Consider the following 13583-nt stretch of genomic DNA (forward strand, 5'->3'; position numbering starts at 1 on the left):
CCTTTCACATCACAAGCAATTTATAAAATATAACTTTCCAGTAGGCTTTGTTTTCCATATACTGTTGGAGAGAACATTGATTGACTATTATATTTTTTTGAAATGTATATTATATGTCCCTTTTGGTTAGCAATTTTGCATCCAAAAATGACGAGAGGCTATAATCATCATGGGCACAAAAAATGATGCACAGCATGAGGTCATTTTGAAGTTCTAGACTTAACAAGACTATGAAGTGCCTTCTGAGACCATTGCGTCTGTGCTGTTCTCTACAGTGTACAGAAATTGCAGCTAATTACTAAGGCTTTGCAGAACAACCAGTGCTTAGCTTCTGAATATAGTTCATCCAGCACAATTACTGTTGTTAGCTCTGATTCTGCACCAGATTTTAACAACAGTGTATATATACACGTGTACACTTATGATGCTTATCACACTTCAGAAGTCGTAATGGACCTTTAGAGTCGACTCTCAGTTTGATGGAAGCCCATATCTCCCACATAAGAAAAAAAAATCATGCTTTGAAAAATCTGAATTATGAAACAAAAAGTCAAAATTATGATACCAAGTCATACTTATGAGATAAATGATTGAGTGAAGATTGAGATTTGTCACGTAAAATTGACAAATTTAAATGAATTTTTTACTTTTTATCAATTATAATAATTTTGACTTATTTCATAAATGAGTTTTCATGTCAGTTGTGGCTTTTTACTTAGTATGTAATTTTTACTAATATCATAGTTATTGGATTTTGTCATAATTTCGATTTTATGTCAGTTAGTGTTGTCACAGTACCAAAATTTCAGTATTCAATACCAATACCAGTAAAATTTCACAAATCTTGGTACCAATTTCGGTACCATAGCAAAAACTGTTGAATTAAATACTTTAAAAAATGTTGTCCCATATTGTCCTGTCCGTTGGTTATCACCAGTGTTGGGCACGTTACTTTAAAAAAGTAATTAGTTATAGTTACTAGTTACTTCTCACAAATAGTAACGGAGTTAGTAACTGAGTTACATCATTAGAAAAGTACCAGGGAAAGTAACTATTGCGTTACTTAAAAAAATGTAAATATGTCAAATAACTTGAATGCCCCCATTATTAAATATAAGTCTAAGAATAAATTATTCTTGATCTGACTCGTGACTCATGATCCGCTCTTGCTTATGAAATTTCTCTGTACTGTACAATACGTGTTGGTATAGCCATTAAAGAAAATGTAGTTTCATATTTATGTTTAAATAGTCCTGTGTTATGTTTTAAATTAATTTACTTGATTATGAAAAGTGAACAGCATGAGTAAGATGCATCATAAGATGCGCAATATATCGGGAGGCATGGAGTGGGTCAGACATGATTTTGACCACTTTATTAAGTTTTGTTTTGTAGAAAGCCTTAAAGTGAATTTCGTTTTGTAAAAATTGTATCTTAATTTTAATCAATGTTTCATCAACCAATTGCCTGGATTTAATAAATAAGAAGCAAATATAGCAGACAATATTAATCATGGCAGGCGCAGGTGCGATCACTGGCGCGTGAACTGGAGTGCGACTTATAGGCTGAATGAACCGAAACTCAGCGGCTGCTTACCTCACATACATGAGAAATATATCTATAGAAAGCTTGAAATATCTAAAAACGAAAAGAAATAGGCTACTCTGATTATGTAGCCTAATCCGAATGAAATGTACATTCTCTCTCTAGGCGCGTCCAGTATCCGGAGATGATGAGAGTCAGCAATGTCAACTTCATCTTCGCAGCCGACACTGATTCAGAAAACATTACTTTATTAATAAACAATTAAAATGTCTCCTTGCTGTTTTTGTCACATTCATCATCATTCATTTTGCCAGTTCTTTGTGGCAAGCTTTATGCATGCGCTATAGCCTATATTACGATCATTATTATGGTTTATTCTCTCCAGTATTTAAGAAATTAAATGAATATAAAGGCGATTAGTCAACTAATGAATTACGTTTCTGGAGGTGCTAACAGATTGGAGTTGCGTTTATCGCAGTAGATAGGACATTCGAACCAGAAAGACGCTTACATTTGACTAAAACGTTTTTGTCTTTGTGCTAAAGTGAAATAATGAGCATATTTCCACTTTGAGAAACTCGTCTTGTTCTCGCCTTGACTCACTATGACTGCCGCACATACTTGAATAAACGGAAACATGCCCACAGTGCGTCTTCGAGTTTACAGTGGTTGGCATCCACCAATCCTACAATGCGTCGCTTCTGTAAACAGGTTATGCTGTCTACACACTTCAGCCAAAATTAATCAATTAAAAAGTAACGCACAACGCACCATATGGTAACGGTAACGGAGTTAATTTATTTAAAAAGTAATGCGTTACAGTATTAGTTACTGTCAAAAGTAACTGCGTTACAGTAACGCGTTATTAGTAACGCGTTACTGCCCAACACTGGTTATCACTGTCAATCATCACAGGTTCCGTTTCAGTGGCACAGTTAGACATGGTTGTCAATCCAGAAACTTTGCAGTGTACTTAGCATTAAAACCTAAACTTGTATTCAGCTTTTGAAATGGAAAGCAAGAGAAGAACATCTCTTTATAATCACCAAGGCTGTCAGTCTCTAAAGTGCAAGCTCACTGAATACTACACTCTCCCAAACAGTCCCATTATAATAAATTGTACAATGAATCTCTTATTTACATCACGTTTACGCTTTGTTGGCTATAACGAAAGGATTTGTGAGCGTGCGGCTCTTGTTGTGACAGACCATTGCTTTCACACGCTCAACAGATATGATTGTGTTTGGCTACAATGCTTAACACTTGTAAAAACCTTGTAAATAGAAACCTTTGATGCTCGGAGAGAGCTCAAACAAACATGAGTAAGAGAAAGCTTGGTCTGTCGCTACTGAATATACCTGGAAATGCGCCTTTGTTTGACAACCATAATGTCAGTGTTAACGTTATCTCGTAATAATGACTCTTATAAAGTTTTAGGTCATAATTATGGTTTCCTAAAGCATGATTTATTTTCTTATGTGGCAGAAATGAGCCACATAATGCCTCAGAGAATCAGAGAATTGATTCTTTCTGATTAGTTTCCTCACAAATTATTTGAATTTTTGTTACTAATACACTATGGCCAATGGCCTTCCAGGCATTTTCAGAGGAAACCCTTTTAGAAAGAGCTTTTCTAAGTGTGTGTATTCCAAATTATTTGCAATCTGCTTTTTGGGGAACATGATTGTATTCTGCGTTCACAGGAACTGGCATGGAAGCGTGTAATGAGTGCGCTCCGGGCTATTACTTTGAGGAGTGGCGTTGTGTCTCCAGCTGCAACATGGGATATTACTTAGCAGAACAAACGACAGACAACGGAGATGTCCAAAAGTCCTGTCAAAAGTCAGTATTTCACTGCTGAATGTGACATCTGAGAAAGTGTTTACATTTAAAGCAGTAATGATGCGTTTGACACGTCGCGGTTGTGATTGTGCCTCCAGGTGTGATCCTACCTGCTACGCCTGCGCAGGGCCGGGGGAGAGGAACTGTAGCACCTGCGTCAACGGCTATAACCTGGAAAATGGTGTGTGTGTCGTCAGCACCATCTGCAAAGATGGTGAGTACTGTAGATTTTGGCTAGCCTCTTCGTTTTTTGTTTTCTGTCCTCTAGATTTTGATCTGAATCTTTTGTACAACAAAATATTTTAGCTTTTGCATGGGGATAAATCATGGTTTGTTGATTTTGTTTTTCTGATATTGCCTTTTTGGAAAGACATGTCCAGGTCACATTTCACCCCAAAATAAAAAGAAAATTAGATTTTGCAAACATATTTTGAGGGTGGGGATTTTAGCTCCAAATTCTTTGCGTGTGGATGTTTTTCAGTATGATGTTTTTTCAAAAAGTTATGCTTACCAAGGCTGGATTTATTCTGTTTGTTGTTGTTTTTACAATAATAAAAATATATATTTTTTTACAATAGTAAAATTGTTTAAAAAAGTAATATTGTGAAATATTACAATTTAAAATAACTTTTTTTGTATTTGAGTATATTTAAAAATTAATAATTTATTCCTGTGATTGCAAAGCTGAATTTTCTCTCCGGTCTTCAGTGTCACATGATCCTTCAGAAATCATTCTAATATACTGATTTGCTGCTCAAGAAACATTTCTAATCATTATCAATTTTGAAAATAGTTGTGATTCCTAATATTTTTATATATAATTGTTTTTTAGGATTCTTTTATGAATAGAATATTCAAAAGAACAGCATATTTTTTAAATATATGTATTTTTAATGTAAAAGTGTTTACTGTCAAATTTGAACAATATAATGCATCTTTGCTGAATGCATCAAGTATTAATTTCTTTCAAAAAATTCTTATTGACCCCAAATTTTTGAAAAGTAGCTATTTCCCATGATTCTCAATATTTATTCTCATTTTTGTAATGATTTATTTTAATTCATATTCGCAGTACAACAAATATCATTATGCATAAATACTTTACAATATACAAATTAATACATTTAAAAATGTATTCATATAAATTACCAAATAATACATTTAAAATTGTTATAAGTTAACATACTTTATTCTAAATTTTGAGGTGAAATATGTCCAGTTGCACAAATATTTGAAAAGTAGTTATTTCCCATGATTCTCAATATTTATTCTTATTTTTGTAATGATTTATTTTAATTCATATATGCAGTACAACAAATATAATTATGCATAAACACTTTACAATGTAAAAATTAATACATTAAAAAAATTATTCATATAAATTACCAAATTATACATTTAAAATTGTTATAAGTTAACATACTTTATTCTAAATTTTGAGGTGAAATATGTCCAGTTTCATGAGATGTGCCCAATATTTCAGGCCAATTTATTCTCAAAGTATTCTTGATGACCCAAGTGCATTTTGGGAACCTTGAGTTCAATATGGGCTACATTTTTACAGTGGACCATAATTTGGGCTTTTTCTAGCAAAGGAAAAAAATAAAGTTACTCTGTCAACCTGTGACACTGTAAAAATGACTTTTTTGATCACTTTCTAAATGTGTGTTCTCCTTTTCTTCCCGATGATCTTTCCTTCAAATCTTTTCATCCTGGATTCCAATCACACCTGGATATCCTTCTCCGTCGAACAATCAACTGGATTCTAAAAAATAAACCCAACAAAACGACATTTGCCTGTCATCTATCGCCTTGCTACGATCTGCATCATTTCCTCTCCGCCGCCCAATGGCCTGCTGTCTTTCTGCTCCTCTCTCCTCTTCCTGCTCTCTGGAAAGCAAATGAAGAATCGTGGGCCGAGGGAAGTTTCTGTGTGCTAGTGAAAAAGAACAATCTGTGCCAGAGGAAAGTTCTACAGCAGCTGTGCTGTAGAACATGTTCTCTAAAGGGCTGAAGGAACTTTTCCGGCCCCACTTGCCGCTCACGTTCCGCTAATTTATATTCCAGTCGGGAACCTCGAATATGGGACTACATTGTGAGGTTTCTCGATGCCAGAACTACAACAAACCTACCTTTATCTCTGTGTGTCTGTGTGTATGTGTGTGTGTGCGCGTGCGTGTGTCGACAGAAGCTGTCAGGGTGGTGCGACTGGGATCAGTAATAAACAGCAAATCATACATGTCAGTATTTTGTGACCAAAGCATGGATGCCAAATTTTTGTACCTTTTTCTTCATTTTGGGTCCAGAGAAGAATTTGGAGCGACATGCTGAGCGTTGAAGCGGCGGTTCTTTATTTTTCCACAAGTTTCACGCATTATGACAACAGTGATCAAAGCCAGTTTGTGCATATTCTGAATAAAGCGCACTCAGAGAACCTCTACAAGTTTCAGCAAGACCTCTGTGAGCAAAGGGACGACATAAACCATAGCACAGGTTCATCCGCTGACCTTCACGACTGCAGTAAAATCAATAGCTGCCTCTGGAGGTACAAGAAACAAAAATAAGTACTTCCTGAAGCAATGAGTATTGTACTAACACTAACGACCTGCCATTTAGTCAAAGAAAAGCGTCGACATGAGATGAATGCCTTCGTATCAGGTGGTCTCACTGTTCAGACATTCTTCACCTCAGGCTCAGATCTCTTATCTGTTTTTGTGTGCGTGTGTGCGTGTGTGTGTGCGTTTCATTATCGTTTCATAAGTGGAAAAATAGGTTTCGGGAAACCTAAACGTAACCACACCTGGTGTTAGTGTAGCCATGAAGAATCATTGACTGGGCTGAAGTACAGGTTTTAATGGTGGTAGCCGAAATGAGGTTTGAAACACTATGAATTAATTACCAGGCCATTCGTGATATACCTTTTAATAAAATTAAATAAATCCCTATACATGCATTTTTGTATCTTGCCATTTCATGAAACGGCTCCTCAATATTAATCCTGAATAATTCATGTGAAACGAATAAGGAATTTTTACGGCGTGTGTCCGGGTAGATCAGGGTCAACAACCTGACAAAATGAATTAAATCCGTTTAGTGAAGTCTTACAATGGTTTTATGTGTTGGGCCGTGCACCACAGTGTTTGTTTCAGAAATATTTATAGTTTATTGGTTCATCATGCAAACGAAAAGTTAAATTGCTCCATTTGAATCAACTTTGAAATGGCCACCTAAAATAGTTCATTATTCCATGTCTTTATGAGAGTAATAAGTATTTTATTCACATAACTGGTGCTATTGACATAATGGAGTTGTTAGAGAAAGCTTTTTGAATTCACATTTGTGTCTTGGATTCGTTGGGTCCAACAAATATTTGTGAATTCAAATGAATTTTTAGTTTAGAGTTTTTATTTTTATCATACTGGCCATATTTACAATATTGCAGTATCGTGGGAAAAGAAAAGAAAAGAAAATACTTGAGGGGAGTGTATTACATTTTAATAAAGGTCAGAAACGAGGTGAAATGTTTAGTTATACTAATAGTACTACACAACACAAATTAGACTTCTACATTCATTAAGGACATGTTTGACCAATCCACTTTTGCTCAATGTTAAGGGGATTTCTGTGTCTTTTATTTATGAATGATGTTGTTTAAGAAGACGTAGCCTTTTATTTATGAAAAAGATTTATAAATGGTCATAGTTCAAATGAGTTGTGTTTTGTGGATGGCATTGTCCAGCCACTTCATGCTAATTGTGTATTCATGACGCAAAAAAAAGTAGTATGGTTGTACGTTTTTTTGCGAACTCAATACATGCAACGCTACATAACTAATGTTATATAGAGAATCAGTCTGTTCAAATGTGTTACATTTACTCTGTTCTGGCAACGTTTTTTTCTTAATGTATATATGTATTTTTATCACTATTAACCTTAAAATATATTTTGCACCCACGTTCAATTGAAATAAGGGGGGAAACGGATGAGTTTTCTAAAATTATTTTATATTTCTGTTTTTAGCCAACTGCCATGAACAGTTAGTCTAGATGAAGATGTGTTTGTAGTCAGGGCCAAGAAAAAAAATGTTTTATCATGTAGAGAAGACTGGACGAAACGAATGGTTTACTGATCTTTTTATTAATGAACTTTAAAATAAAAACAAGACTCAGAGAGATGAAACGAGACTACTTTTGTTTGCTTATTTAAATTACATACTGCCTCAGATTACTGCTGGTGCTCTTCGATCATTTTTGACTGAAAAATTTTACATTCGATTTAATTTTTTAATTTTTTTTACTTCATCGGAATAGTACAAAACATGGTAAAGGGAAAAAAAAATCATGGACATGATTTAAAAAGGTTAAATGGACCAGAAAAAATACAATAAAAATATTCACACTTGTAAGTCAGAAATGACCACATTGGAAATGAATAGGGAAACAAAATTCATCTAGTGGAAACGTTGGGTACTGCACCCCAAAAAAATCTTTTTTGCGATTATATACCCCGCAAATTTGGAACACAACTTGTTTAGATTTATGGCTTTGATTTTCTCAGTTTTAGAGTAATGTTTTGAAACATGTTTTGAAAAAAATGTATATTTCATATAAAAATTGAAAATAATTTTTGTGCATTTTCCAAACAATATACTTAAACAGGGTATCTGTGGGGCATTATAAAGCATTAAAAGTCATTCCATTTTTTTTTTAGATAGTTTTGAAGAAAAATAATACTACCAGTTTATATTGAATATAGCCTTCAACTTTGATTTGCTGTCGTAAAATATGTACATTGGTGTGATATACACACACGGAACCAGTTTGGTAATTGCCTCCGGCCGGTGCAAAATAATCATAACGCCGTTTTGGACAGCGGTGGGCTGTGACCTGGAGACGGAAGGCTGCATCAGTGTTGCCAACTTAGCGACTTTTCAGACCTATTTTGCAACTTTTTTCCAAGAAACACGTTGTGACGAATACTTGTTAACCTGATCTAGCTTCCGAGACCCCCGGTACTGCCGCACGAGCGTGAGATCTTGCTTTCTTGCTGCAGCCACTGCCGCAGGCGCACCTCTCTCTGTGTCTGCTGTTCAGTGAGTGGCTGAGAGAAGCAGCGCATTCAGTTGAGGCTGTGCGCTCTGCCAGAGAACAAATAAAATGGATTCTATTGCTTCTAACCTGACTGAGTGATCATTTTACGTGTACATATAACGTTAGCCAAAATCACAGCAACTGTCTTTATCTTATGTATATTGTGATTTTGTCAGACAACTTCTCGATTATAAATAAGGATTCAGCGCTGGTTTACCATGTCAGGGCTCGACACTAACGCTTTTCAATTAGTCCGGGATAAGTGGATTTTTTGAAGTGGCAAGTGAAAGAAAATTTTACTTGCCCGGCCGGACAATGACCTGATTAAAATGTCAATACAAAAAAAAAAGTTTTTTATAACTTGATACAGTTAAGCAATATCACACGACCAAGAATGCTGTTTTCCTAAACAGGCTACCATCACGATTAAAAACGTGACACTGATTTCATACAACAGTTCAGTTAACAAATGGTTAATATTAAGTCACTTACATTTTAGAAGGAACATTGACTGTTTTTGTTCTATTTTAGCAGCAAAAATAGTTTCAAACAAAGATCACAGCAGAACCATAGCGTACCAACACTCACCCTGCATCCCAGTGTGCAAACTATCCGCCCTATCCGCCCCAAATAGTATTGAATATTAATAATGTTACATGCTATTTAGGATGGATAGAATGTTCATTGAAATGCAGGCTCAGCCTTGTTTTCGTTATTGAATGATTCAGCAATTTGAAGCATTTTGAGTCAAAGATTCAATGACCCATTCATAAAGTCTCATTATTGAATGAATCAGTCATTGGAATTAATCGTTTAAATGAATGACTCACTTATTAAGACGGTTTCTTGATGCAACCTACTGGTGGTTTAGTTTAATTTTTTTAAAAGTATCATTTTCCCCCACAAATCTATTACAAATATGCAGATTTAAATATGTCAAAGCTGCAAAATTCTGGAAGGATATTGCTTCAGAAATTTTAAATCTCATTTTTTCAGACAAGCAACTGTTTTATTCGTACAAGTGAATGACAAGGCTTAATGTCGAGCCCTGTATGAAGTCTTAATGGGTCGCGTTTCAGTCACCATTTCATATAGTCTGACAACAAAAACAGAAAAATATATAGATGAAACAGTTTTATTGGGAATTTGGCTGTATTAAAATATGTGAGCAAAAAGGGTAGCAACAGAGAAGCAAACAAATTGCTGCATGACGTCATCTATCGACATTTAGCGACATATGTAATGTATAATATAATATAATATAATATAATATAATATAATATAATATAATATAATATAATATGGCATTAAAAAAAAAATGGCATTAAAAAGGCATTAAAAAGCATTAAATTAGATTTGATGAAACCTGCAGAAACCCTGTTAAACTTCTTTAACTTTAAGTTCACTTTTGTATCATCTTTAAAAAGAGATCAATCTTAAGTTTGTGCTCCAAAGCATTCAAGATTTGTGACAGTTTAAGTTTGAAATTTTTGGGTGTATACTCAGGTTTACTGCATAAATATAATTTAGTGCCATAAAATCTCTTAAAAATACAAAATATTAAATAAAAAACATAAACTAAAATATAATACATTAATTTCACTAAAATAAATTTTTTATTGGCCGCCATGCACGGAGCAACAGAGGGACAATCATTTGGCAGTAAATGGGCAACAAAATCTATAGACTTTCATAGTGACCCGAGCCATATATAGAGTTCAGAATGCCATCGAAACTTGACTTGGATCCATAAACAACTACCCAGAACACGACATAGTAACACACCAAGCCCCACTCAGAAGACCACATATACGTAGAGTTTTGGTGAGAATGATTCGACTTCTTGTTTCCTCACAAAAGGCTCTTTTTGTTTTGAAGAGAACAATTCACCATTTGACCAAGAGAAATTGACTAAAATGAGTCACAATGACTTTAAAAGAGACAATATATGCGCAGCCCCTTGTTTTGACCTGTGGCCGTTTCCTTTAGAAGGAACATTTTTAAAATATTTGCAGCTCCCACACAACCATTGTCTCTTTTGTGTGGTGAATAACATGATAAAGCCATTACTATTGACGTTATAGCTGTTGCAAATGCTAGAATCCTGCGTCGAATATCAAAGTGATTCTGAAGCATTTTTGCAGTGTAATATAAGCAGTTTGAGTGAGAGAACTTGTTTAACTCAGGGATGACATTGGCTTTGGACCGATATTTCTTTAAGCCCAGTGATTGACAACTCAATTACGGTCATGTAGGGTCATGAAGTTTTGCTTCAGGACTGTCAGAATTGAATGAATAGAGTGTATCAGAGCGTAAGCTGAGGTCATCTGGAGGGTCAGTCAGCCATACATGTCCGGCTCTCTCTAAAATCTCACAAATACATTGCTCGGCCTGGGGTTAAAGGTTAGCTCAATGTCTTTAGCTTTCTTCAGAGTCCCATGGCATCACTTTAGGATAGTTTTGAATCCATTCTGGCACCTAGAGAGTTATAAAGTTGCATTACTTTTTTGTAAGATTGATCTGTTGCCTTTATGACTTGACTGACAGTTATCATCTTTATTATTATTATATTTTTTATTAATTGGTGTTTTTGGATTAGATGGATTTCGGAAAAAGAGTTTTGTTTATACTAACAAAGATGCTTGGTTTAGTTCAAGTGATTCAACTGTGTTTATGCAAGATCTTTTTACGTGGTCATTTATTGTAACTCACAAAATCACCTTTTTCTAAATATTCAGATTTCAGTTCTTCTTTTCTAAGGCCTGCTGATTGTATGTGTGCATTCTGCATGAGCTTTCTTGCTTTCTCTGAGAGTGTTCTGATTTATAAAACTTGCTTATGCATGGTCTTTGAATGGATTGAAATCAAAATTGTCAGCTGGCCAATCCTTCAACCAGAAGTCTTTTTCATTAATGGTAAAGCTCAGAACAGGTAAGCACTTTGATTTTCACCCATTTATATATATATATGTGTTTATTTGTCATTTGTTTTGTTTTTCTTGTTTGTTTTGTTTTCGTCATTTGGTTTTGTTTATTTATTTATAATCTGGTTTTGGTTGTTTGTTTCATTTATTATTTGATTTTGTTTGCTTGTTTTGTTTGTTTTTCCATTTGGTTTTGTTTATTTGGGGTTTGCTTGTTTATTTATTTGTATTTTTCTATTTTATTTATCATTTGGTTTTGTGTGCTTATTTTTTTATTTTAGTTTATTTATTTTCATTTGGTTTTATTTGTTTGTCATTTGGGTTTTTTCTTGTTTTTTTTTGCTTGTTTATTTGTATTTTTCTGTTTATTTATCATTTGATTTAGTTTATTTTTGTTTGTTTTGTTTATTTTCATTTGGTTTTATTTGTTTGTTATTTGGTTTTTGCTTATTTTTGTTTGCTTGTTTGTTTATTTGTATTTTTCTGTTTTATTTTGTCATTTGGTTTTGTTTGTTTGCTTGTTTGTTTATTTGTATTTTTCTGTATTTAATTTTACATTCAGGGAAAAAATACCAAGTTATTTCTGATGCTACATAAATAAATATACTAATATTATAATATAACAATCATCATTTAAATTTGGATTATTCACCAGCAAATGATGGTGCAGCTGCTAAATAAAAGTTTGTGTTTACGTATTATCTGTATGTTATTTTCAGGAGAGTACTTAAGCAAACATAATAAATGTAGTCTGTGTGACTCAACCTGCTACAAGTGCACTGGACCTGAGAGTCATGACTGCATCAGCTGCTCGGCCACTTGGTGAGGCATGAACAAGTCACTTGTTTCTTACAGCACCACAATTGAATAAAGCTGTAGTGAGACTGAATGTACAGTGTGTGGTGAAAAGATTTCAGTTTTTATTCTTTGGCAGGTTGTTTGATAATGGGCAATGTGTGCTTGGCTGTGATCCTGGGAAGTACGAGAGGGATGGACAGTGTCATCTTTGCCACCACACATGCCATGAATGTTCAGACGAAGGGCCTAAAAAATGTACCCGCTGTAGCAAAGGTAAACGGAGTCATAACCGCCTCGCATAGCAGAGACAAATACAGGCTCTTAACATTTTTTTCTATTCTGTTTCTGTTTTCCGCACAGATAAGTTCGGAGTAGAGCGGTACCTCTTTGAAGAGGAGTGTCTTGTAAGCTGTCCAGGGGGCTGTTTCCATTCCCTGAAGGGTACATGTGATCCCTGCCCTTCAAATTGCACAGTGTGTACTTCCACAGGCCACTGTCTCTACTGCGCCCCCTCCTACTACCCCAAAGACGGGATGTGTGCCAAACTGGAGTGTGGAGTGGGTCAGTTGCATCATAACTGTTCTAGAATATTCCCAATAGCTTGCTTGATGTTTTCCATTGTTTCATTTCTTGTGATTATTAAGTTTCTTGTTACATCATTTTGGTATGTGAGGGTGTTTATTAAAATATTATTAAAATTCTTCAGAAAATCGAATTACTGGATGAACTGTAGGACCAGTGTAAAAAACCAAATGTTTTTGTTTGCTTTTTTTGCCCGCATTTTTCACTATAAAGTTCCTTCAGTCTTGCAAAAGCTGTAAAATGAAATGAAATGACCTGGTCATATTCATTTCTTTTCAAAAAGGAAACAAAATTCTATTTTAGATAAAGAAATTTTTCTACTACTTAAGCCATTAGAATATTTTGCATTGTGCCATTATCTTTGACAGTTAAGATAATTACCTCTCATTACCGAAGTTCTCATTATCATAATGAATCTTATTCTCCTGCGAATGTATGTAAACAAATGCCTCATTATTGTAATGCAAACAATATCTTATTTTCATTACCGTAATGCAAATTAATTTTAATTTGTAATGTCAAAATGTCTAATTTTCATTTCCTTAATGCAAAAAAGATATCATTCTCCTTACTGTAATGTGAAAAATTAATGATATACAACTTAAATTGCTACAATTGCTACACTACTGTTGAAAAGTTTGGGGTTGGTAAGATTTTTATTTTTAATGTTTTCAAAAGAAGTCTCTTATGTTCACCAAGACTGTATTTATTTGATCAGAAATACAGTAAAAACAGTAATAGTGTTTTTTTATATATATATATATATATATATATATATATATATATATATATATATATATATA

At 34.2% G+C, this 13583-nt stretch overlaps 1 protein-coding gene across 5 annotated transcripts in view; it reads left to right on the forward strand.

The window, feature by feature from the left end:
* Positions 1-13583, forward strand: part of pcsk5b (proprotein convertase subtilisin/kexin type 5b) — a 77548-nt gene that overhangs the window by 37658 nt on the left and 26307 nt on the right. For 2 of the 5 annotated variants that reach the window (XM_048209192.1, XM_048209193.1), the window contains exons 19-23: positions 3249-3387; positions 3486-3601; positions 12120-12222; positions 12335-12471; positions 12559-12759. In XM_048209192.1, coding sequence (XP_048065149.1) covers positions 3249-3387; positions 3486-3601; positions 12120-12222; positions 12335-12471; positions 12559-12759 — 696 coding nt within the window. Of the gene's footprint in view, positions 1-3248; positions 3388-3485; positions 3602-5285; positions 7567-12119; positions 12223-12317; positions 12472-12558; positions 12760-13583 lie in introns of those variants that run through there. The other 3 variants (XM_048209195.1, XM_048209197.1, XM_048209196.1) reach the window with 3 other exon arrangements.

Source organism: Megalobrama amblycephala, linkage group LG12, assembly GCF_018812025.1.
Source record: "Megalobrama amblycephala isolate DHTTF-2021 linkage group LG12, ASM1881202v1, whole genome shotgun sequence".
Classification (NCBI taxonomy): domain Eukaryota; kingdom Metazoa; phylum Chordata; class Actinopteri; order Cypriniformes; family Xenocyprididae; genus Megalobrama; species Megalobrama amblycephala.